We start from the raw sequence: 22977 nt of genomic DNA, 5'->3' as shown, positions 1-22977 counted from the left end.
GATTGAGAGGAAGCAAGCGGGGATTTTGCGAGTTCTGGCTATATGGGCTAGGAGGATAGCACGACGAATGTTATCACCTGTTTGTCTGGAGGGAATGAAACCAGTTTGATCTTTATGAATCAGTGTTCTGATAATTGGGTTAAGTCTGTTAGATAGGATCTTAGCTAATATTTTAATGTCTGAGTATTGAGATTGGCCTAAAGTTAGACCATGAAGTGTCATCAGTTTGTGGTTTAGGAATCATGGATATTGAAGCTAGTAAGGATTCTGTGCGAAGGGAATATCCTTCTAAGAGAGAATTAAATGCATTTGTCATAAGTGGGGATAGTATAGTGTAGTAAAGTGTTTATAAAAGGTGGCTGAGAATCCATCAGGGCCTGGGCGTTTGTGTAGCTTTAAGGATTTATTTTCAGATGTGACTTCCAAATTTGTGATTTGTTTATCCAAGTTTTCTTGTTGAGTAGCAGAAAGGGAGGGAAGTTGGATAGAGGATAGTAGAGTATCTAAGCTTTTTGAGTCGAATGTGTGTATTTTGGTATAAATCTTTGAGTTTTCTGTGGATTACTAGAATGTGTGTTTTTGGTTAATTGTAGTAGAATTGGTTTCAGAATGTGGTCAGCTCTGCGTAGTGTTAATGCTAAGAATGGGGTTGGTTTGTTTGCTTTCATATATAGTATGTTTTGTTTTGCGAAGAGTCTGTATTGCAGAGTCTGTCAAAAAGAGGTCCAGTTCTAACTTTGCTGTATCATAGGCTAGTTTAGTAGATTGAGAAGACAAATTTTGGAACTCTTCAGAGGCTTTATAAAAAGTTTCCTCTAAATTGTTGTAAATTTGCTGTTTTAATTTGTGGTGGTAAGATGCTTGGCTGATACAGACTCCTCTAATGGATGGTTGAGAATAAAATGTATATTGTCTTCTTAGGATTTTGTTCACGCCAAGAGTCAATAAGAGAATGTTGATCAAGGAGCTGTTGGAAATTAAGGCATTGAGGTTGTAGTGGTGTAGGGGATTTGTCTAGAATTGGGTATATTACATGATTTGAGTCTCCACACATCATGAGGGTACCCTTTTTATGTGATTCCACTACTGAGAACAGATGTGAGAGGAACGAAAGAGGATTTCTATTGGGGGCATAGTATGAAACTATCGTTATTTCATTGTCCAACAGAAGACCAATAATTATTATATAACGTCCTTCAGGATCCTTTATTTCCTTATGTAGAGTGAAGGGGGTAGTGTTATGAAATGCAATTAGCACTCTTTGTTTTGTAGAGGCCGAGGCCATATAGACTTGAGGGTAATGGCGATTTATAAATTTTAGGGGAGGATTGCGTTGAGAAGTGTTTTTCCTGCAGACATATATGTGCAGAAAGACGAGACAGAGTGAAAGGCTTTTGTTCTATTTTGTGGAGACCCTGGACACTAAGAGTTAGTATGTTTAAATACATTTTATAAAATGTAAATGGAATAATAAAAACTTCTTAATAAGCTATTGTCCAATAGGGTAGTATTCTGGAGCAAAAATAGGGAAGGATGGGGGAAAAAAAAGAGATGGAGAGTTTAAATAGAGTAAGTAGAGAAAGTAATTTCTGGTTTTAGAACTGTAGAAGAGAAGTTGTTATAAAATATAGAGGAATCTAGCTCCTAATGTGGAGCTAGTATTCAAGGGGTGGTGAAATATCACCAGCCGGTGGGTACAAATAGTCCAAAGCGTGTCTGGTCAGTAAGTCCGGCTACTCGAGGGTCAAGTGAGAGGTGCAGTAGATTGTCTCTGGGACAAAGCCAGCCTCCTCAAAGGTTATACAAACAATTATAAAACAATACAAGTCACTAATAATAAATGTGTTATTATTAGTAACATTTAATAGGAGTGTTTACCTGTAATAACCCTAAAGAATGGTGTTGGTGCATTAAAGATAGGTAATCTGTGGAATATTACAATAAGCTTAATAAACTTCTATATTTATGAATTTTGTAAGGCTAAAGCTCTCATCAGGGAAAAGATTGGTTGATCTTATCCTTTTGAGATTACCTAGGATTTGTCACCATTATATTAGTGACAATAAGTAAGTTTCATATGCGCAATATCATCATAGAAGATTTCAGTCCATTTGTTCAGGATTTGGTGAAGGTGTTGCAAAATGACTCCGCTTGTTGGTACTGGAGAGGGCTTATTGAATAGGATTTTCTTGTTGAGTATTGGGTGAGTTTGATGATGCTCGGCATTTGGATCCTTCTGTTGTGTTTTTTGGAATTGTCAATCGAAGTTCATGAATTGCAGTTAGGTTGTCCATTTTCTTGCATGTGTATATGGTACCTTTGAGTGAATCAAAGGGCAAATGGAAAGCTCCAACGATATGGGATGTGCTGGTATTGGAGTATCTGTAGATGTGGTTTCATCCCTCTTCTCTTGAGGAGAGTCTGTTGTGAAAGGTCCTGGAATATTTGATAACGATGGCCTTGAAAAATCAATGCATCCTTATTACGTGCTGCTTCCATTAGATGCTCCTTTGTTCTGAAATGTAATTTTATTACAATATCCCTGGGGGGAGGGGGCATCTTTTTTGGGGGCCAGAGTTCTATGCGCAATTGGATTGCGCATTCATTAACACCAGGTCTGCAGTCAAACAGACTGGAAGTACAAGACTTCATCATCGAGAACAATGTAGACTGCCTCTTCATCAACGAAAGCTTGTTAACCTCTGACTGCAACACCATCCTCACCGAATTGGTGTCAGAAAACTACAGGATCCTAAAAGAAACACCAGATAGGGAAAAAAGGAGGAGGCCTAGCAGTGATCTTTAAAGGTCACCTGGATCTCACTAAACCATCATCTCAGAACCCAGTGCCTTTTATGGAAACCCTGACACTACATCTTCAACCAACACCCCATGACACCACTCATATTCTACTGTGCTACAGACCACCGGGACCAAAGTCTTATCTTCTTTCACCCCTCATGGAATCCTTCACAATGCACTCCCTAAAATTCAAAAATTTCCTGGCACTGAGATTTCAACCTTTGGGCAAACGAGCCCAAAGACCCCACCGCGACTGCCTGCATCAATAAACTAGAAGAACTGGGTCTCCAACAACTGATAGACTCCCACGCATGGGTCAGGACACACCCTGGACCTAATTTTCAAACAGAACATTGACGTCAACATACTCGACAACATAACACTGCCATGGACGGATCACCATGCCATCAAATTCAAAATCGCTACCAACCTCACCGACTAAAAACTGAATCCTGTAACAACGCACTGGACCAGAGCGCATAAACTGTACTCCGAATCCTTCAAATCCACTCTGTCCAACAAGATAACTACAATAAGCTTAAACCACTCTACGGAGGAAACACTCAACTCCCTAAACAGGGCATTGCTGCAATCAACACTCGGTAGCACCAAAACGCAGGGCTCTCATCAGGGAAAAAAACTGGATGGTTTAATAGCTCCCTCGCCGTACTAAAGCAAGAACGCAGTAGAGCGGAAAGAACATGGAGAAGAAATCCCACCGAGGAAAACCACTTTAACTACAAAGGTCTCACAGAGAATTATCGGAAAGCAATCTTCAAAGCCAAAAAGGACCACTTCTCATATACAATCTCAATGGCCGCAAACCGCAACCGCCTAAATGTTCACTATCCCCAATTACTGTAGACACCGCAAAAAACATCATTAATAAACTGCGTGACAGTACCTCACCTATTGACATCATCCCCACAAAACTACTGAAAGAATGCTCCGACATCGTGGCTCCAACCATACCCCACTTCATAAACCGATCATTCCACGAAGGGATTGTTCCCAGCATCCTCAAACAAGGCATCGTCAAACCTCTACTCAAGAAACCAAACCTGGACCCTCAGGATCCAAACAACCGTAGGCCAATTACAAGCCCCAACACCATTTCTAAGATCATGGAGAAAGCTGTAGTACATCAGCTACAACTCCACCTGGATACTCGCAAACTCCTGGACCCACTGCAATCAGGCTTCTGCCTGGGTCATGGAACAGAAACAGCACTCCTTAAGATTTGGGACGACTCCCTCGAAGCAGCAGATGAGAGGGCCGTGTCTCCTCGTACTGCTAGACCTAAGTGCAGCGTTTGATACAGTAGATCACAATACTCTACTCGTCCGCCTCACAGAAGTAGCCAGAGTCCAAGACATAGATCTCCAATGGTTCGCGTCCTTCCTAGGAAATCGGTCACAGACAGTGAAACTAGGAAAATTCCTCTCCGAAACTCGGGCAGTCACCTGCGGAGTCCCTCAAGGCTCTCCTTTGTCACCCATTCTTTTCAACATTTACATTCACCCACTCCTTCAAATCATTAGATGCTCAGATCTCTGCTTCCACTCTTACGCTGATGACACCCAACTTTATTTCCGGATTAATAGAAAAAAGATCACCAACAACAACCTGAAAACTGCCTCAAATCAATAGAGGACTGGATGACCACTAACTCCCTCCAGCTGAACGAATCAAAGACAGAGCTTCTTATCTTGCACCCAAATCGTAATCCCGTAACCAAAACCTCCTGGTCTCCACCAACCGTCTTTGGGCAAACTATCTCCCCAAAGACCAAAGCCAAGAGTCACGCACAAATGTCAATGGATGCGCAAATAGGAGCAGTAGTCAGTGGATCTCGCCATCTGCTGCGCATGCTTCACAGACTCATCCCTTTTATCCCAAAGAATGACAAAGCAGTGGTAGTTGGAACAATCATTAATTCACGACTGGACTACGCAAACTCGCTTTATATAGGATTACCACAATATCAACTTGCGCGATTGCAACTGATCCAAAACACGTCGGCAAGGCTGATAACAGGAAAAAACCCTGGGAATCCATCTCTACTTCGCTGAGGAGCTTACATTGGCTAACCGTAAAAAATTGGATCACGTTCAAGACCCTTTGCCTCACCCACAAATGCGTGCATAGAGAAGCTCCGCAATACCTAATGGAGAAAATAAATCATTACACACCAAACCGCTGTCTTCGATCAGCCAACAAAAATCTCCTCCTTGTGCCCAAAGCCCGGTATAAATCCAAGGGGGATCGGAGATTCGCTGTCCAAGGGCCTCGGCTATGGAATGCTCTACCAATCAACATCCACCTGGAAAAAAATCACCTGGCTTTTAGGAAAAAACTCAAGACCTTCCTCTTTTAGCAGATGATCAAAGCTCGCCACAGTGCCTAGAGGCGATTCAGTTCGCATTGTGCGCTATACAAGTATTTCATTCATTCATAGCCTGGAATTCCACTTTAATAAAAAAAAGACTATCATTTAATTGAAGGATACCCCTTGAATGTAATAAGTGACAAGGGTTAAACTGCTACATGCAGAAAAACACATTCAACGCATTTAAAAAAAAAAATCTGAAGGCCAGCCCTCCCCTGATCTCGCACCTGCTCAGTTTTACTTGGTGTCCCTAGAAGAATGAATGTCGCATTTCTTTCTGCTGCATTTTATTTTTTTTAACCACTTGCCGCCTACCCACGGCTGGGCGGTGCGGCTCTCGCTCTGGGTGGACGTCATATGACAGCCTCCCAGAACCGGGGGTGTGTAGCGATCGCCGCCGCGCCCTGTTGCTAGGACACGGCGTGACCCTGATCTGTGTAAAGAGCGGCTCTTTAACAATGTGATCGGCTGTGTCCAATCACAGCCGGTCACATGTAAACAGGGAGATGCCGCTAATCGGTGCACTTCGTCTCACACTGACAGAGAAGAGGAGAGCCAATCGGCGACATCTCCTCACACTGGACAGCTAACTATGTTATCAGGGCACTGATCACTTGCCAGTGCCCACAATTGTCACCAATCTGTGCCCAAGTGCCAGTCAGTGCTGGACATCACTGCTGCCCTTCAATGCCCATCAGTGCCGCCTATCCGTGCTGCCTATCTGTGCCAACAGTGTTTATCGGTGCCCATAAGTGCGGCATATTCGTGTCACCTAATCAGTGCAGTCTATCTTTGCTGCCTCATCAGCTCCCATCAGTGAAGGGGACAAATTGCTTATTTACAAAATTTACTGACAGAAACTAAGAAAATTATTATTATTTTTTTCAAAATTTGTGGTCTTTTCTAGGTTATTTATTTTTTAGGAAAAGGTGATTAAATGCCACCAAAAGAAAGCTCCATTTGTGTGAAGAAAATGATCATTTCACATGGTTACAGTGTAGCATGACCGTGCAATTGTCATTCAAAGCTCTGAAAGCTGAAAAATGACCTGTGCAGGAAGGGGTTGTAAGTGCCCTGTATTAAAGTGGTTAAATTAAGATATTTTTTTTCCTTCTATAAACTGCTATTGGATTCATGCTGGATATTGGGAATCCTGGAAGTCTCTCCATGAAGCCAATGGGCACAGATTTTCCAATTCCATTAAGTTTATTGTTGGTCTCTGTGACAGTCCTGCAGTTGGCACCAACTACCCTTGTGTTTTAATTAGCACAGGACTCCACTTTTCAGGTCAGGCCAGGATATGAGGATTCCTTGATTAGGTATTGGGGCCAGAGCTACATTTCACCAGTTACTAAAGACTCGTAAGACACTAGCAGGATTTTTCTGTGTTGAGGATTTTTTTTGTGTTTTTGTACATGGATTGTCCTCGTGTAAAGCTTATATTGTTAATAGCCAAGCAGTATGCTAGGGTAAACTAAATGTCTCCTTTTCTTAGGGGTGCAATGTCAGGCTTCTGCAGACAAGTCCTGCAGCTTTCTGCCCATACCTACATACAAGCTCTCTATGGAAAACTGCAGGGCTTGTGAATGAACTACGTGATGGCTCATCAGCTGCGGTGGCTGACGATAGTTGTCCATTCGTTCACAGGACACTGTAAATGAATGATGCGGCCATGTGGAGAGAGCCCACTGTCACACCGAGGGGTGGGATAAGGAGAACTGGTGGAAGAGGCTTGATCTTGTTGCATGTGCCAGTTTAAATATGGGTGTAACGTGTAACATGCTCCAAAAGGTGAACGTAGTCTTTAAGTCTTTTGAGGGACACTGCTGCTGCTTCTTCTCTGAAGGTGTAAGGGGGGAGATGTCATAGGTTCAAGAGAGTTATGTGCCAAGTGTCCATTTCTCCTGTAAGCAGCAGTATAACCCTAGGTTGCTTACTTAAGTTGTGTGCCTCAGTGGACCCTGAGAAAAGTATTTTATGGTGAATATAGAAATGCTATTTTTATGCTTTAAAGTTGTGAAACCCCTAATTAAATATACAAAGGGGCCATAGTGTCCCACTTGGCTGCAACATATGATTAGTATTTGTTCCTAGGAGATCTCTGCTTTGCTTTTTTCTTTTCTTCTTTTTTTAACACAGATAGGCAACCTTGACACTGCTAAAGGCTTTTTGGTGTCTTTATCACAGCCTTCAAAAGGAGTTTTAGGTGCATTTCCAATGCTTTATTACATCTTTTACATTGCTGTGTGACACTTTTTTTTTTTTTTTTTTTTTATATATTTTTTCATGTATGCCATTATTTTACAATGTACAAATGAACAAATGGCAATGGGTAGATAAGTCTGTAACCGTAAGCCCTCAACTTCCCCTATCCCCAGGTTTATAGTTCCATTCTAGCTAGTAGGATATCCATCGTATTCTCAAGAGCATCGCTTGAACTAATATTAATATGTTAGCTTGTTAATTTGCTGCCAGAAAGTGCAGATTTCAGCTAGTTTTGCATTTTGAGGATGCTTAAGCCTTGCTATTCAGGAGTATGTACCTGACAATTTTTGAAGCTTATCTGTGTGCCATGCACTAATTTCTTTGCAAATTCGTTATATATATTTTTTCAGACATAAAGTGCCTTGCAAAAGTATTCATACCCTTTTGAAATTTTTCACATGTTGCAACCAAGAACATAAATGTATTTTATTGGGATTTTTTTGTAATAGACAATTGTGAAGTGGAAGGAAAATGATAAATGGTTTTAGAAATTGTTTACAAATACCTGAAAAGTGTGACATGTATTTGTATTCAGCCCCCTTTTCTCTGATACCCCTAACTAAAATCAAGTGGAACCAGTTGCCTCCAGAAGTCCCCTAATTCGTAAAGAGAGTCCACCTTTTGTGTAAATGAATCTCAGTATAAATACAGCTGTTTTGTTATGCGCCCAGAGGTTTGTTAGAGAACCTTGGTGAACAAACCGCATCTTGAAGGTCAGGGATAAAGTTGTGGAGAAGTTTAAAGCAGGGTTAGGTTATAAAAAAAATATCACAAGCTTTGAACATCTCACGGAGCACTGTTCAATCCATCGTTCGAAAATGGAAAGAGTATGGCACAGCTGCATACCTAACAAGACATGGCCGTCCACCTAAACGGACAGGCTGGGCAAGGAAAGCATTAATCTGAGAAGCAGCCAAGAGGCCCATGGTAATTCTGGATGAGCTGCAGATATCCACAGCTCAGGTGGGAGAATCTGTCCACAGGACAACTATTAATCATGCACTCCACAAATCTGGCCTTTGCGGAAGAGTGTCAATAAGAAAGCAATTGTTGAAAGAAAGCCATAAGAAGTCCCATTTGCAGTTTGCAAGAAACCATGTGGGGGACACGGCGAATGTGGAAGAAGGTGCTCTGGGCAAATGAGACCAAAATGTAACTTTGACCTAAAAGCTAAACACTATGTGTGGCGGAAAACTAACACTGCACATCACCCTGAACACCCCATCCCCACTGTGAAACATGGTGGTGGCAGCATCATGCCGTGGGAATGCTTTTCTTCAGCAGGGACAGGGAAGCTGGTTAGAGTTGATGGGAAGATGGGTGGAGCCAAATACAGGGCATTCTTCGAAGAAAACCTGTTAGTCTGCAAAAGATTGAAACTGGGGCAGAGGTTCACCTTTCAGCAGGGCAACGACCCCAAACATACAGCCAGAGCTACAATGGAATGGTTTAGGTCAAAGCACATTCATGTGTTAGAATGGCCCAGTCAAAGTCCAGACCTAAATAAAATTGAGACTCTGTGGCAAGACTTGAAAATTGTTGTTCACACTCTCCAATCTAACAAATCTTGAGCTATTTTGCAAAGGAGCTAGATGTGCAAAGCTGGTCGAGACATACCCAAAAAGACTTGCAGCTGTAATTCTAGCGAAATTGACTCAGGGGGCCTGAAAACAAATGCACGCCACACTTTTAACATATTTATTTGTAAAATATTTTGAAAACCATTTATCCTTTTCCACTTCACAATTATGTGCCACTTTGTGTTGGTCGATCACATAAAATCCCAATAAAATACATTTGTTTTTGGTTGTAACATGATAAAATGTGGAAAATGTCAAGGGATAGGAGTACTTTTTCAAGGCACTCTACAAGAGAATAGGGTTCAAATTGAGAAATCCTAGTCAAATATCAATATCGGAAAACATATCTGAGGTAAAACATTGAGGCAAAAAATAATGGCAATCTGTTTTACAGCAACCAAGTGCCTTCGGATTTCACAACTCTCCTGTATTACTTGTTTGTATCATCCTAAGCTTTCCAGCAATGCCATGGAAGCGATGTGTTATCAATCTACAGTGGAAAAACAAAGCTTAAGTATTAAGGATGAGCTCCGGAGTGTTCACACAGCCCACGTGCAGAGCCCGCCAGGAAGTCTGCACAGCGCTGCTCTAATCTCAGGCAGTGAGATGTTTCCCGATCTCTGCAGCAGTGCGTCGGGACATTGTCTCACTGCCTGTGATTAGCGCAGTGCCGACTTTCTGGCGGGCTCTACGAACACGCCAAAGCTCATCCTTGCTTATTGAGTATTTTTGAGCACAACTAATATACTTATCTCTAAAATTTAGACTTTGTGCTTGATTGCAATTCAACCTAGTCACTTTTAGTTTCCTTTCCCTGATAGTTGACCTATTCATATTGGTTATATGGGAGGGTGTTCTTTAACATCTGGTTAATGACTAAGCATCGAGCTATAGAGTGTAAAAAGTCGTTTTTGTTGCATTGTCTTGAACAGAAATGTCCTATACCGGGTGGGGTGATTAGGGCATCTGACTAGTTGTCCTCAACCTTTGATGTACCTGGACAAACTAGCTTAAATTGTGTCTGTTCCTAAGAGAAACAAATTCCGATTTCTGCTTTGTATAAGTACAGTAAAGAACAGTTCAGGTCATCATAATTATTAAAATAGTGGATAGAGTAATTATTATGTTAAAGATTTTATAAAGAGTAGTTCATCACTAGAACCAAATGCCACAAAGGGTTTGTTTTATGAATTGAATAAAAAAAACAATGTGACCGCTATGTTATTACCCAGTAGTCCCTTTTGGTAAAATTACCATTTTCTTGGTGGTTAATACATCCTACTACAAATGGCTTTGATTCCTAGTCTAGTACCTTTGAGCAGAATATTACATGTGTAGACTACATAGGACAATATCACAGTTCACAATGCCCTGTTTTCCATGGAAAGTTGAAACTTGGGACTACATTCACACCTCTGCCTTAGTGTTGTGCGCTAAAGGAAAAAATGTAATTGCCACAAACTTGGTATGCTTTATACTAACAAACTGTAATGCATGTAAAGAGTGTCTAACATGCACAACGCTGCAACTGCACAACATGAAAATGTCAGAAGTGAATGAATGCAATTCCTAATACATATTCAGCCTTTAAAATTTTAAGTTCTCGCATGAGAAGACCATATGTATTACCGGTTAATATGATAGGGAGACAGTTTATCCATTCCTTGTAGAGTACATGTGTTCTTACAGTATGTTGTTCTAACTCCCAGGGGCAGTCTGCAGCAAAGCGACAAGGAAAATATAAAAAGGTACTTTTGTCAGTTACTCTAACCTCATATATCTGCATATGTTCAACTGAATCTGTTGCCAAAACTTTTTTGAAGACAGATTTGCAGCAGAGAAAGTAACTTTTGTCTTTCATTTGCTCACTTACGGATACAGTAAATCAGTTCCTGTATGTAGCCTTAGCATAAGACATAAGGTTATTAGATGAGGTGGATTTGCTAGGTAGATTGTAGTCCAAAGTGTTTTAGAAATTACAACCTGAAGAAAAAAAAAGTTGATTTGTTTTCTATAAAATAAATTGCAGTTTTATTTTTTTTTGTGACATATTCACTAAAATTCAGATTTGCTTTTATTGATCATTGAAACTGCTATTTGAATATTATTTTCAAATTAAACTGCCTGCTGTGGCAAGTTTGAAGACCATAGACATTAGACGATCATTACTTGATCCATGTCCCCTGATTATTTCTATGGCTATCTTCAGATTAAAGAAGAAATCCATATTATAGGCAATTTGTAATCACCAGAATGCTATCTTATGTCTAAAGATGGCTGCACACAGGAAGATGTGTTAAGAATGATGGTTGGTGGGGTATCTACCTATTTTTAAACAAGAGCTACTTTGTCAGATCCTACTACTGCTTTCTTCCCAATACAGTCAAATGTGGAATGTGTTGGGTTAAACCTTTTTCACATTAGACATGGAATGATTAGGGCTAGCTACAAAGATTGTGATAAAATGTTTCTTTGCATTCTAATGATCATTTCTGGCAATTGATCACTTTTTTTTTGTTTTTATTCATTTTTTGCAGACTGACTTATTTGAAAACCAGTGTGCACAAATAAGCAATCTAATGTGTACCTGCATTTGGGAAATTGCTTCCTGAGAATAAAAATAGAATGTTTTTGGGATTCTCTATTTTATAGCCCTACTGAAATACTGCAGTGTTTAGCTAGACATCCTTTTGCAGAGGGAGTAGCCTCTCTACGCTACTCATTGGGAATGGAGTACTTTCCCTGGCTCTACATTTTTCCAATTCCGTCCTAGCAGACTTCCTGGAAATTTTGGGTTCATAACTATACTTTAGCTTAAAAGGAGTATAGTATTTTTATATCAGTTTCTCAATGGAGTTTTCTTTTTTTCTTTCTTTTTAAGTGCCTTTTTGTATAGAATGGTAGAATAGGTAATATTGGGCCTCACTTACAGGTGTTGAGGTCCATATATTATGAGCAGACCATTTTTTTTGGTCTCTAAGCTCCAGGTGTTTACAGGCAACCCATTCAAGTCTGTAAGGACTCAGCCACTTGTCCTAATATGACATTGTCACATTAGACAAATACACTTTCACATTAGGACATGCTAAACTTTTGGACGACTAGCCTTTTTTTTTTTTTTTTTTTAATAGACTTCTGCCAAACAGGGACAATGACAGAGTGATTGAAATTCAGCTGGTCCCTGCTGAACCGGCCAAATTTTGATTTGTCTAGGGACAGCTTTAGTTGTTCCTAGCTTAGAGGTGCTTTACAAGGAAATTATTGTGACAGGTACAGCAGAGAACCCGTGACATTGAGTAGTTCAGTACGCAGCTTTTGCATGATATAAAATATCAAAACAAAATGAGAGCGAGAGAGAATTTTTTGACAACTTCCCAATATTTTTTTTTTTTTTTTACAATCTCCTAAATTTGCAAGAATGTCAAACATACGTTTTCTATAGTGGGGGCAGAAAATCTGCACATCTATTCAAAAGTATTTCCCAGATACTACCATGTAAAATGTACTTTATCTATTTTATCTACATCTGTTTGTTGTGTCTTGTAGCCCTGCTGAATTTTTTCTTTTTCCGGAAAATGTGCCTTATTTATTTTATTAAACCGAATTCATGTAAATGAGCATTAAAAGCAATTACAGTTTTTTATGTAAACCCCACACAAACCTTGGCAATTAAAACTAAAACTGAAGAAAATGAGTAAGCAGAGGTTGTACTTGGTAAAAACCACATGTCGCCTGTTCCCACCTCTCCCACATCCAGAACCCTCATTATTGATTTTGGTGTCTACATGTTTTCTGTTCCTCAGTTCAGGGACACTTAACATTGGAATTCACTGTCCACAGAAGGAGTGGACACAAGCAAATAAAAAATAAATCTAGGCCAACCCAGGGATAACCCCTCCTACTTACCAGTATAACATCACACACACACACACACACACACACACGTACATACAGTGGTGTGAAAAAGTGTTTGCCCCTTCCTCATTTCCTGTTCCTTTGCATGTTTGTCACACTTAAGTGTTTCGGAACATCAAACCAATTTAAACAATAGTCAAGGACAACACAAGTAAACACAAAATGCAATTTGTAAATGAAGGTGTTTATTACTAAAGGTGAAAAAAAATCCAAACCATCATGGCCCTGTGTGAAAAAGTGATTGCCCCCTAAACCTAATAACTAGTTGGGCCACCCTTAGCAGCAACAACTGCAACCAAGCGTTTGCGATAACGTGCAATGAGGCTTTTACAGCGTCCTGGAGGAGTTTTGGCCCACTCATCTTTGCAGAATTGTCCTAATTCAGTTACATTAGAGGGTTTTCGAGCATGAACGGCCTTTTTACGGTCATACCACAACATCTCAATAGGATTCAGGTCAGGACTTTGGCTAGGCCACTCCAAAGTCTTCATTTTGTTTTTCTTCAGCCATTCGGTGGTGGACTTGCTGGTGTGTTTAGGATCATTGTCCTGCTGCAGAACCCAAGTTCGTTTCAGCTTGAGTACACGAACAGATGGTCGGACATTCTCCTTCAGGATCTCTTGGTAGACAGCAGAATTCATAGTTCCTTTTATCACGGCAAGTCTTCCAGGTCCTGAAGCAGCAAAACAGCCCCAGACCATCACACTACTACCACCATATTTTACTGTTGGTATAATGTTCTTTTTATAAAATGCAGTGTTCCTTCTACGCCAGATATACTTGGACACACACCTTCCAAAGAGTTCCACTTTTGTCTCATCGGTCCACAGAATGTTGTCCCAAAAGTCTTGGGGATCATCAAGATGTGTTGTGGAGAAATTGAGACGAGCTTTGATGTTTTTGCTCAGCAGTGGTTTTCTCCTTGGAACTCTGCCATGCAGGCCATTTTTGCCCAGTCTTTTCCTGATGGTGGAGGCATGAACGCTGACCTTAACTGAGGCAAGTGAGGCCTGCAGTTCCTTGGACGTTGTTGTGGGGTCTTTTGTGACCTCTTGGATGAGTCGTCGCTGCGCTCTTGGGGTAATTTTGGGCGGCCGGCCACTCCTGGGAAGGTTCACCACTGTTCCATGTCTTCGCCATTTGTGGATAATGGCTCTCACTGTGGTTCGCTGGATTCCCAAAGCTTTGGAAATGGCTTTATAACCCTTTCCAGACTGATAGATCTCAATTACTTTCTTTCTCGGCATGATGTGTAGCTTTTAAGGATCTTCTGGTGGACCTTACTGTGTCAAGCAGCTCCTATTTAAGTGATGCCTTGATTGTGAACAGGTGTGGCAATAATCAGGCCTGGGTGTGGCTATAGAAATTGAACTCAGGTGTGGACAACCACAGTTATAGTATGTTTTAACAAGGGGAGCAATCACTTTTTCACACAGGGCCATGATGGTTTGGATTTTTTTTCACCTTTAATAATAAACACCTTCATTTACAAATTGCATTTTGTGTTTACTTGTGTTGTCCTTGACTATTGTTTAAATTGGTTTGATGTTCCGAAACAATTAAGTGTGACAAACATGCAAAGGAACAGGAAATGAGGAAGGGGGCAAACACTTTTTCACACCACTGTGTATATATATATATATAATATAATTTGTGCTCATAAGTTTTACATACCCTGGCAGAATTTAACATTTCTTGGCCATTTTTCAGAGAATACAAATAACACAAAAACATTTTTCACTCGTGGTTAGTGTTTTGGCTGAAGCCATTTATCATCAGTCAACTGTGTTTACTCTTTTTAAATCATAACGGCATCAGAAACTACCCAAATGACCCTGATCAAAAGTTTACATACCCTGGTGATTTGGGTCTGATGGCATGCACCCAAGTTGACACAAAGAGGTTTGAATGGCTATCAAAGGTAGCCATTCTCACCTGTGCTCTGTTTGCTTGTAATGTGTGTGTATGTGTATGTGTGTGTGTATATGTGTATGTGTGTGTATATATATATATATATATATATATATATATATATATATATATATATATATATATATATATATATATATATATATATATATATATATATATATATATATATATATGTATATGTGTGTGTGTATATTCTCAAAGGATCTGCAGGAAAGGGTAGTTGAACTGTATGAAACAGGAAAGGGGTATAAAAAGATATATCCGAGGAATTGGAACTCGGCAGTGTTCAGACTCTAAGAATTGGAAAATGTTGAAACCAAACCAAAATTTCAGCCACAACTGCCACGAAAATTGTTCGGGATGCATAGAAAACCCCACAAATAACTTTAGGTGAAATACAAGACTGAAAATGTGGTGTGGCTGTTTCAAGATGCACAATAAGGAGTTACTTGAAGAAAGATGGGCTGCATGGTCGAGTCGCCAGAAGAAAGCCATTACTACCCAAATGCCACAAAGTATCCCACTTACAATACGCCAAACAGCACAGCGACAAGCCTCAAACCTGGCACAAAGTTTTGGAGCGATGAGACCAAAATTTAGCTTTTTGGCCAGAACCATAAACGCTTAATTTGGAGAGGAGTCAAAAAGGCCTATGACTAAAGGTACGAAGGTGGATCAATAATGTTTTGGGTATGTGTGAGCTACAGAGGCACAGGAAATTTGGTCAATTGATGGCAAGATGAATGCAGTATGTTTTCAAAAAAATACTGGAGGAACATTTGCATTCATCAGTCGAGAAGCTGCACATGGGACATACTTGGACGTTCCAACACGACAATGATCCAAAACACAAGGCCAAGTAGACCTGTTATTGGCTACAGCAGAATAAAGTGAAGGTTCTGGAGTGGCCATCTCAAGCTCCTGACCTAAATATCATTGAGCCACTCTGGGGAGATCTTAAACGTGCAGTTCATGCAAGACAACCCAACAATTTACAGGAACTGGAGGCTTTTTGTCAAGAGGAATTGGCAACTTTACCATCTTGGAAGATTAGGAGCCTCATCCACAAATACCACAAAAGACTTCAAGCTGTCATTGATGTTAAAGGGGGCAATACACTTTATTAAGAACTGGGGTATGTACACATTTGATCAGGGTCATTTGGGTAGTTTCTGTTGCCATTATGATTTAAAAAGAGTAAGCACAGTTGATTATAAATGGCTTCAGCCAAACTCTAACCATGAGTGAAAGAAAAGTTTGTGTTTTTCATATTCTTAAATGGCCAAGAAATCATAAATTCTGCCAGCTTATGAGCACAACTGTATATATAATGTATTTATTTCCCTAGTGTCCTAGGGGGAGGGACGTCTTCTCTCCGTATTGTGTAACAAGATTTTTTTTTTTTTCATTTTATTTATATTTTTTACATCATTGCTAGAGCTAGTCTCTTTGATTGCAGCCATTTGTATCATGACTGTCCTAAGCCTGGCTTTTTGACTGCAGCATCCAGACCATTATGAACTGTACATTGCAGGGATAGATAGCCTGGCAGTGACCTTTTGAGGTATGGGTTCTCCTTAAGGCATTCTGGTAACAAATTTACAGTCCAGAGCTGCCAGCATTGCCTCAGCTCATGAAGAATCACTCCATGAATTGGCCAGTTGAGCTGGGCACTGGGAGGCTACCTCATTTACGTTGACCACTGAGTGACTTTTTAAATTCTCTGCTTCTTGGCAGTTCCCAACACAGAATGCGGGCTAACTGAGCACTGACGTCATTCGCTAGGTGGAGTGTTTGAACACCTGCTTTCTTTCTGTCTTGCTATTGGCTGCTGCTGCTTCTGCTTGCATAGAGCCACATGAAACACTGATCTTCAGTTCATTCCTGTTGCCTGCCCATAAATATCCTATTTTTCTCCCCCCATACAAGTCCTAAAATAAGCCGACCCTTCTCTACCTTATCCAAAACTACCACAAATGTGTTTTCTATACATCCCTTTTAATGTAATGTGCCCCCCACTAAACAGTGGGGCGTGTCAGGAGGTAGAGGGGGCGGTGCTAAGCTTGACTGTTACAAGAAAATACTTCTGCTTACAGCTTCAGCTGCCTGTATCTTTATATCTGCACATCATTGTGACATGCAGTCTTTACTGAAGGTAACCTCTGCTTTTGATCCTTTGTATCATTCTCAGTTTGCATTTTCCAGGTTTGCCACATATTAAAGCTGAGCTCAAGGCAAATTGTTAAATACACTGTTCATACACATATAATGTGAACGGTTTACCTGAGAGAGAATTTTTTTTTACCATTCTTGTAATGTAAGCACTGCTGTCCGATGGCACAGTCTGGGTGGAGACTATAATGCCATGAAGGTAATTCATCCAGGTCCAGGGCCTGCCCGATCAATTTGGTTGGACAATAATGTAGCAGCAACAAATTAATTCAGTCCTGTCTGTGCTTTCCCCTCCTGCAAGCTTGTGTCTGTGCATTGCAATTAATCCTTGAGTAGTTTTTATCTCCGTTTTGAGTGCTGATTTGAAGTGTATTTCCAGTTTTGCTGCTTCTCCAATTTTGCTGCCAGATTGGGATAACAACTGCTCTATGGTTTTATTCCCATGTTTTGATTCATGTAGCATAACTTGTAAAAATTACAGTTTGCCTATTTTAGATGCTCAATTTTTAACTCTCCAGCATTTAAAAAATTCTAGGTAGTTTTCTTTGTTGGCGGGTGCTGGGCCGCTGTGTTTTCCATAACGAATTCAATCTGTACTGTGCAGTCAGATCTTCATTATCAGCTGTAACTAAATTTTAACACCATCTGTTCTAACAATGGGTTAAAGGTTTAGAAGCTGGGATTTTTGCATTGTATGTTGAGGACATACTTAGGCAGGTCATGGAGGAAAGCCATCCCCACCAGGAGAACACAACGTGATTATTGCTAGCGGTCATAGGCGATTGCAATACTCGCATTTAAAAATCTGACATGCTGGTTGTACCCAAGTCCATAAATGGATCGACTTGGGTACAATCAGTTTGCCCATAGATGGTTTGATTTCATGGCTGGTCCCTGCTGAACCAACCGAGATTAGAATCGTATATGGCCGGCTTAAGGCCATACTCACTTTGAATTTGTTTAAAATTGTTTGTCAGTCATGACGCCTTCTCCTGAGAAACATATGTTGGGTAGGAAATACTTTAATACTTTTTTTTTTTTTTCAATACACTTATCTTCTCAATAAAAAAAAAATTAACAGTCAAGACTTGGTACAAGACAGTGTTTCATACATACAGCCTGTAAGGAAGGCCACACTTTATTTATGTCAAGGCAGTACTGGACAAGTCAGTAAGCTAACAACCAGAAAATATGTACTGTGCCTTGCGAAAGTATTCGGCCCCCTTGAACTTTTCAACCTTTTGCCACATTTCAGGCTTCAAACATAAAGATATAAAATTTAAATTTTTTGTGAAGAATCACCAACAAGTGGGACACAATTGTGAAGTGGAACGAAATCTATTGGATATTTTAAACTTTTTTTAGCAAATAAAAAACTGAAAAGTGATGCGTGCAAAATTATTCGACCCCTTTACTTTCAGTGCAGCAAACTCACTCCAGAAGTTCAGCGAGGATCTCTGAATGATCCAATGTTGTCCTAAATGACTGGTGATAAATAGAATCCACCTGTGTGTAATCAAGTCTCTGTATAAATGCACCTGCTCTGTGATAGTCTCAGGGTTCTGTTGAAAGCACAGAGAGCATCATGAAGACCAAGGAACACACCAGGCAGGTCCGTAATACTGTTGTGGAGAAGTTTAAAGCCGGATTTGAATCCAAAAAGAGTTCCCAAGGTTTAAACATCCCAAGGAGCACTGTGCAAGCGATCATTTTGAAATGGAAGGAGTATCAGACCACTGCAAATCTACCAAGACCTGGCCGTCCATCTAAACTTTCAGCTCAGACAAGGAGAAGACTGATCAGAGATGCAGCCAAGAGGCCCATGATCACTCTGGATGAACTGCAGAGAACTACAGCTGTGGTGGGAGAGTCTGTCCATAGGACAACAATCAGTCGTACACAAATCTGGCCTTTATGGAAGAGTGGCAAGAAGAAAGCCATTTCTCAAAGATATCCATAAAAAGTCTCTTCTAAAGTTTGCCACGAACCACCTGGGAGACACACCAAACATGTGGAAGAAGGTGGAATGGTCAGATGAAACCAAAATCAAACTTTTTGCCCACGATGCAAAACGATATGTTTGGCGTAAAAGCAACACAGCTCATCACCCTCAACAAACCATCCCCACTGTCAAACATGGTGGTGGCAGCATCATGGTTTGGGCTTGCTTTTCTTCAGCAGGGACAGGGAAGATGGTTAAAATTGAGGGGAAGATGGATGCAGCCAAATACAGGACCATTCTGGATGAAAACCTGTTGGAGTCTGCAAAAGACCTGAAACTGGGATGGAGATTTATCTTCCAAGACAATGATCCCAAACATACATCAAAATCTACAAAGGAATGGTTCACAAATAAACGTATCCAGGTGTTAGAATGGCCAAGTCAAAGTCCAGACCTGAATCCAATCGAGAATCTGTGGAAAGAGCTGAAAACTGCTGTTCACAAACACTCTCCATCCAACCTCACTGAGCTCGAGCTGTTTTGCAAGGAAGAATGGGCAAGAATTTCGACTTTCAGCTGTAATCGCAGCAAAAGGTGGCTCTACAAAGTATTAACGCAAGGGGGCCGAATAATTTTGCACGCCCCACTTTTCATTTTTTTTATTAGTTAAAAAAGTTTCAAAAACCCAATAGATTTCGTTCCACTTCACAATTGTGTCCCACTTGTTGGTGATTCTTCACAAAAAAAAAATGTATATCTTTGTTTGAAGCCTGAAATGTGGCAAAAGGTTGAAAAGTTCAAGGGGGCCGAATACTTTCGCAAGGCACTGTATGGGAGTTAGATTAATTGCAACTGTATATAATTTTTATTTTTTAGGTATGCTATGTGAATGGGAACGCATAACAACATTTTTTAATAGGGTTTTGTTTTCAAAAGTGGAAATACCCTTTAAAGTACCTTTTTTCTGGTTCTGGCTAGCTTTAACTACTTTTAGAGTTCAACTGTTCTGTTTTTTAGAGTTCAAATTAACACTTTTCCAATCTTGTTTTAACCCTTATTTACACTTGGGTACTTTTACAGACTTTTGTATGGGTTTTTTTTTTTTTTTTTGGGTTGTTTCACTTGAACTTTTTAACGTGTTTTTTTTCGTTTGTTTTTTTTCTTTTAATTTTCTTTACAGGATGTGATTTCTGTGCACTACCATCTGATACCAGCGTCAACAAAACCTAAGAATGGCAGCAAGGACAAAGAGAAAGAAGTCGAAAAGGACAAAGATGTAAAAGAAGAATTTGCAGATGCTCTCAGAGACTTAAAGATTACGTGGATGCCAAAGTATGTCAGCAGAGGAATAGAATTAATTTCTACAGGCAATGACATTTTATCAAATAGTAGCCGTAGAAAACTTACCATTGTTATAAATGTTTTATAAGCTTTTTTGTGTCACAGGAATTGAGGAAGGACTTGAAAGTATGTAAACCAGACTTTATAATGTTAAACTGTTCAATGACAATTTACATATGAAGTTAAACATGTCAATGTGAAAAAGAAATGCCTATCCTAGTTAATGCATTGGTGTCTTTAATGGTTATTGTTAAATTGGGCCAGAGACTGTGAATGTATTTTAGTAGATGACTTGAATGTACTGCTGATGCCCATTGCAATCCTTTCTCAGCCATGTTCTTGTTCCCTCTTTCCATGGGAAAGGTGGTAATTTCCCTGAAATACTTTCTCAAATATAAATCTCTGCATATAACACTGCCCTCAGGAGGTTTGGTACTCTTGGAAAAACCCTTTACAGGCTAGACCTTTTTAATAATTAAAAGCAGGATGCCAATCTTATTTCTACAACTGCAGTCTTGCATGTTTAACAGCCAACGCTGCCATAAACTTGAATGTTACACTGGGTGTTCCTGTTTATTATCATGGAGAGATTTGAATTGCTGGATCGAAAAAACTGTTGGGTCTCCTTTTTTTTTTTTTAGTATGGAAAGCATATGAAAAGGATTGTGTTGTCCCTGTCGAGGCAGCTCCAAATAAATGACTGAGTTCACAAAGGGGCGCTTTGGGTGAAACACACATGGAAAAAGAATTAAGTGCCACACCAAGTCCTAAGCCAGAGTGTTTATTTTTCCATATAAGGCCCCTTTCACACTGCTCCGCTGCAGTTTTCATGCAGGTTACCTGAGCTTTCCAATAGACTTCTTTTGGATCGGGTGTTTTTAGTACTTTTCTGAAAATGCACCAAAAGTCCCACATGTTGCAACTTTGGTGTGTTTTCAGAAAGGTACCAAAAACTCCCAATCTAATACAAGTCTATGTGAAAGTGCAGGTAACCTGCATGAAAACCATGGGTACACTGCACTGCATCCATGCTCCGGTGAAGCCAGCGCAGAGCAGTGTGGAAGGGGCCTAATTTCAACAAATGCTTTTCAAGGCCTTCTTTAAATTACCCTCTTTTTCAGCCCTGATGAAGGGGAATTTGTAGGGCCGGAAAACATGTTTTGCTTAAATTATTTGCAGAAAAATTCTGGATTATGGAATTCTTTGGTGTGGCTTTCCGTTGTTATAGCTTTGTATTAACAAAGCATGCAGGAGGCAAGTGTTTCAGGACAATTGTTTCTCAGGCAGATAGTACCATTTTCGATGGAGGTGGGGGCTAAGGGGACAATAGTATTTGAGGTATTCTTCTGATACTTCAGGTTTTATGTGCAGTTAAACTTTTGACATGGTTTTTATTGAAGGCTTGAAAGCAATGATATCTTCAATGAATTGAAGGAAGCCTTTCCAAACCATCTTCCCCTGTATGTTGCAAGGCTTCATCAGCTGGATTCCGAAAAGGTAACTTTAATTTTTGAGTTAAAAAAATAAATAAAATGTTGAATTAAAAAAACAAAAAAACAAATGTGTGCTTGTGTGTTCGGTGTCAACAGTCGGGCAAATTTACACTAGTGCATTTAAGTGCCAGTAATTTTGATTTGCACGCAACACACCTTCCCAATGCACCTGCCATACATGCGGTACACTGTGCTAGCCATACTTGGAACAGGGGCATTTTTTGGCCCATTGTAGTGTATTATGCAGCCCATTCATGTGACTGACATGATGAACACAAAAACCACACCACTGTTAATCCACCAACAGACCACCTTGGTGTCAATGGGTACTCAGCTGGGTGTAGTATTAACAAAATTGCATTTGAATAGCAAGCTTGTGAAATACACATCACAATTTTATGTCAACTATACAGTAAAGTACTGTACAATTTTATTCTGCTTAAAAAGTTTTTTTTTTTTTTTTATGAACTTGGCTTGTATTTACATGGATTGTCTTAGGCCGCGTACACACGCGGGGACTGTTCGCCCAACTGCCGAAACACTGTTCAGCGGACAGTCCGCCCGTGTGTGGGCTTTCAGCGGACAGTTTCAGCGAACAGTCTGCTGAACAAAGTTTTTCGGAAATTCCGAAAAACTGTCCGCTGAAACTTGGTTTCAGCGAACAGTCCCCTCGTGTGTAGGCTTGTTCGTCAAACTAAGTTCCGCGCATGCTCAGAAAGGATTTACACGCCGAAAGTTGTAATGCAGTGTATAGGACGTCGTATTTTCCGTCCCGTCGTACGTGCCGTTCACGTCATCGCGCACGGTTTCAGCAAACTGTTCGTTCGTCGTGTGTGGGCAAGTCCGTCCATGCTAATTTTGAGCGGACTGTTCGCTGAAACTGTTTGACGGACAAAGTTGAGCGAACAGTCCCCGCGTGTGTACGCGGCCTTAGAGTTAATTCTGTTTCCTTCTATAGCTTTGTTTTAAAATGACATTCACTGGCATAACAAAAGCAGCTATGCCTTGCAGCTCCATGGTCATGGACTTGCTCACCCCAGAGACCCAGAATAGTATTCAAGCTTGCCCTCCTATGCGTTTCCACACTGCTTAATCCTCTGACAACTCCAAAGCATTGGACAGGATGATAGGATAATTGCCTCCTGT

At 40.3% G+C, this 22977-nt stretch overlaps 1 protein-coding gene across 3 annotated transcripts in view; it reads left to right on the top strand.

The window, feature by feature from the left end:
* TPP2 (tripeptidyl peptidase 2) overlaps positions 1–22977 on the top strand; it is a 118119-nt gene that overhangs the window by 80848 nt on the left and 14294 nt on the right. For 2 of the 3 annotated variants that reach the window (XM_077482934.1, XM_077482936.1), the window contains exons 24-26: positions 10746–10784; positions 20178–20329; positions 21739–21835. In XM_077482934.1, coding sequence (XP_077339060.1) covers positions 10746–10784; positions 20178–20329; positions 21739–21835 — 288 coding nt within the window. The remainder of the gene's footprint in view (positions 1–10745; positions 10785–20177; positions 20330–21738; positions 21836–22977) is intronic. The other variant, XM_077482935.1, reaches the window with a different exon arrangement.

This window comes from Lithobates pipiens, unplaced genomic scaffold (genome assembly GCF_037356315.1).
Source record: "Lithobates pipiens isolate NorthernLeopardFrog02 unplaced genomic scaffold, aLitPip1_a1.2 Scaffold_16, whole genome shotgun sequence".
NCBI classification, from domain to species: domain Eukaryota; kingdom Metazoa; phylum Chordata; class Amphibia; order Anura; family Ranidae; genus Lithobates; species Lithobates pipiens.
This window is presented reverse-complemented; position numbering and strand designations above follow the sequence as displayed.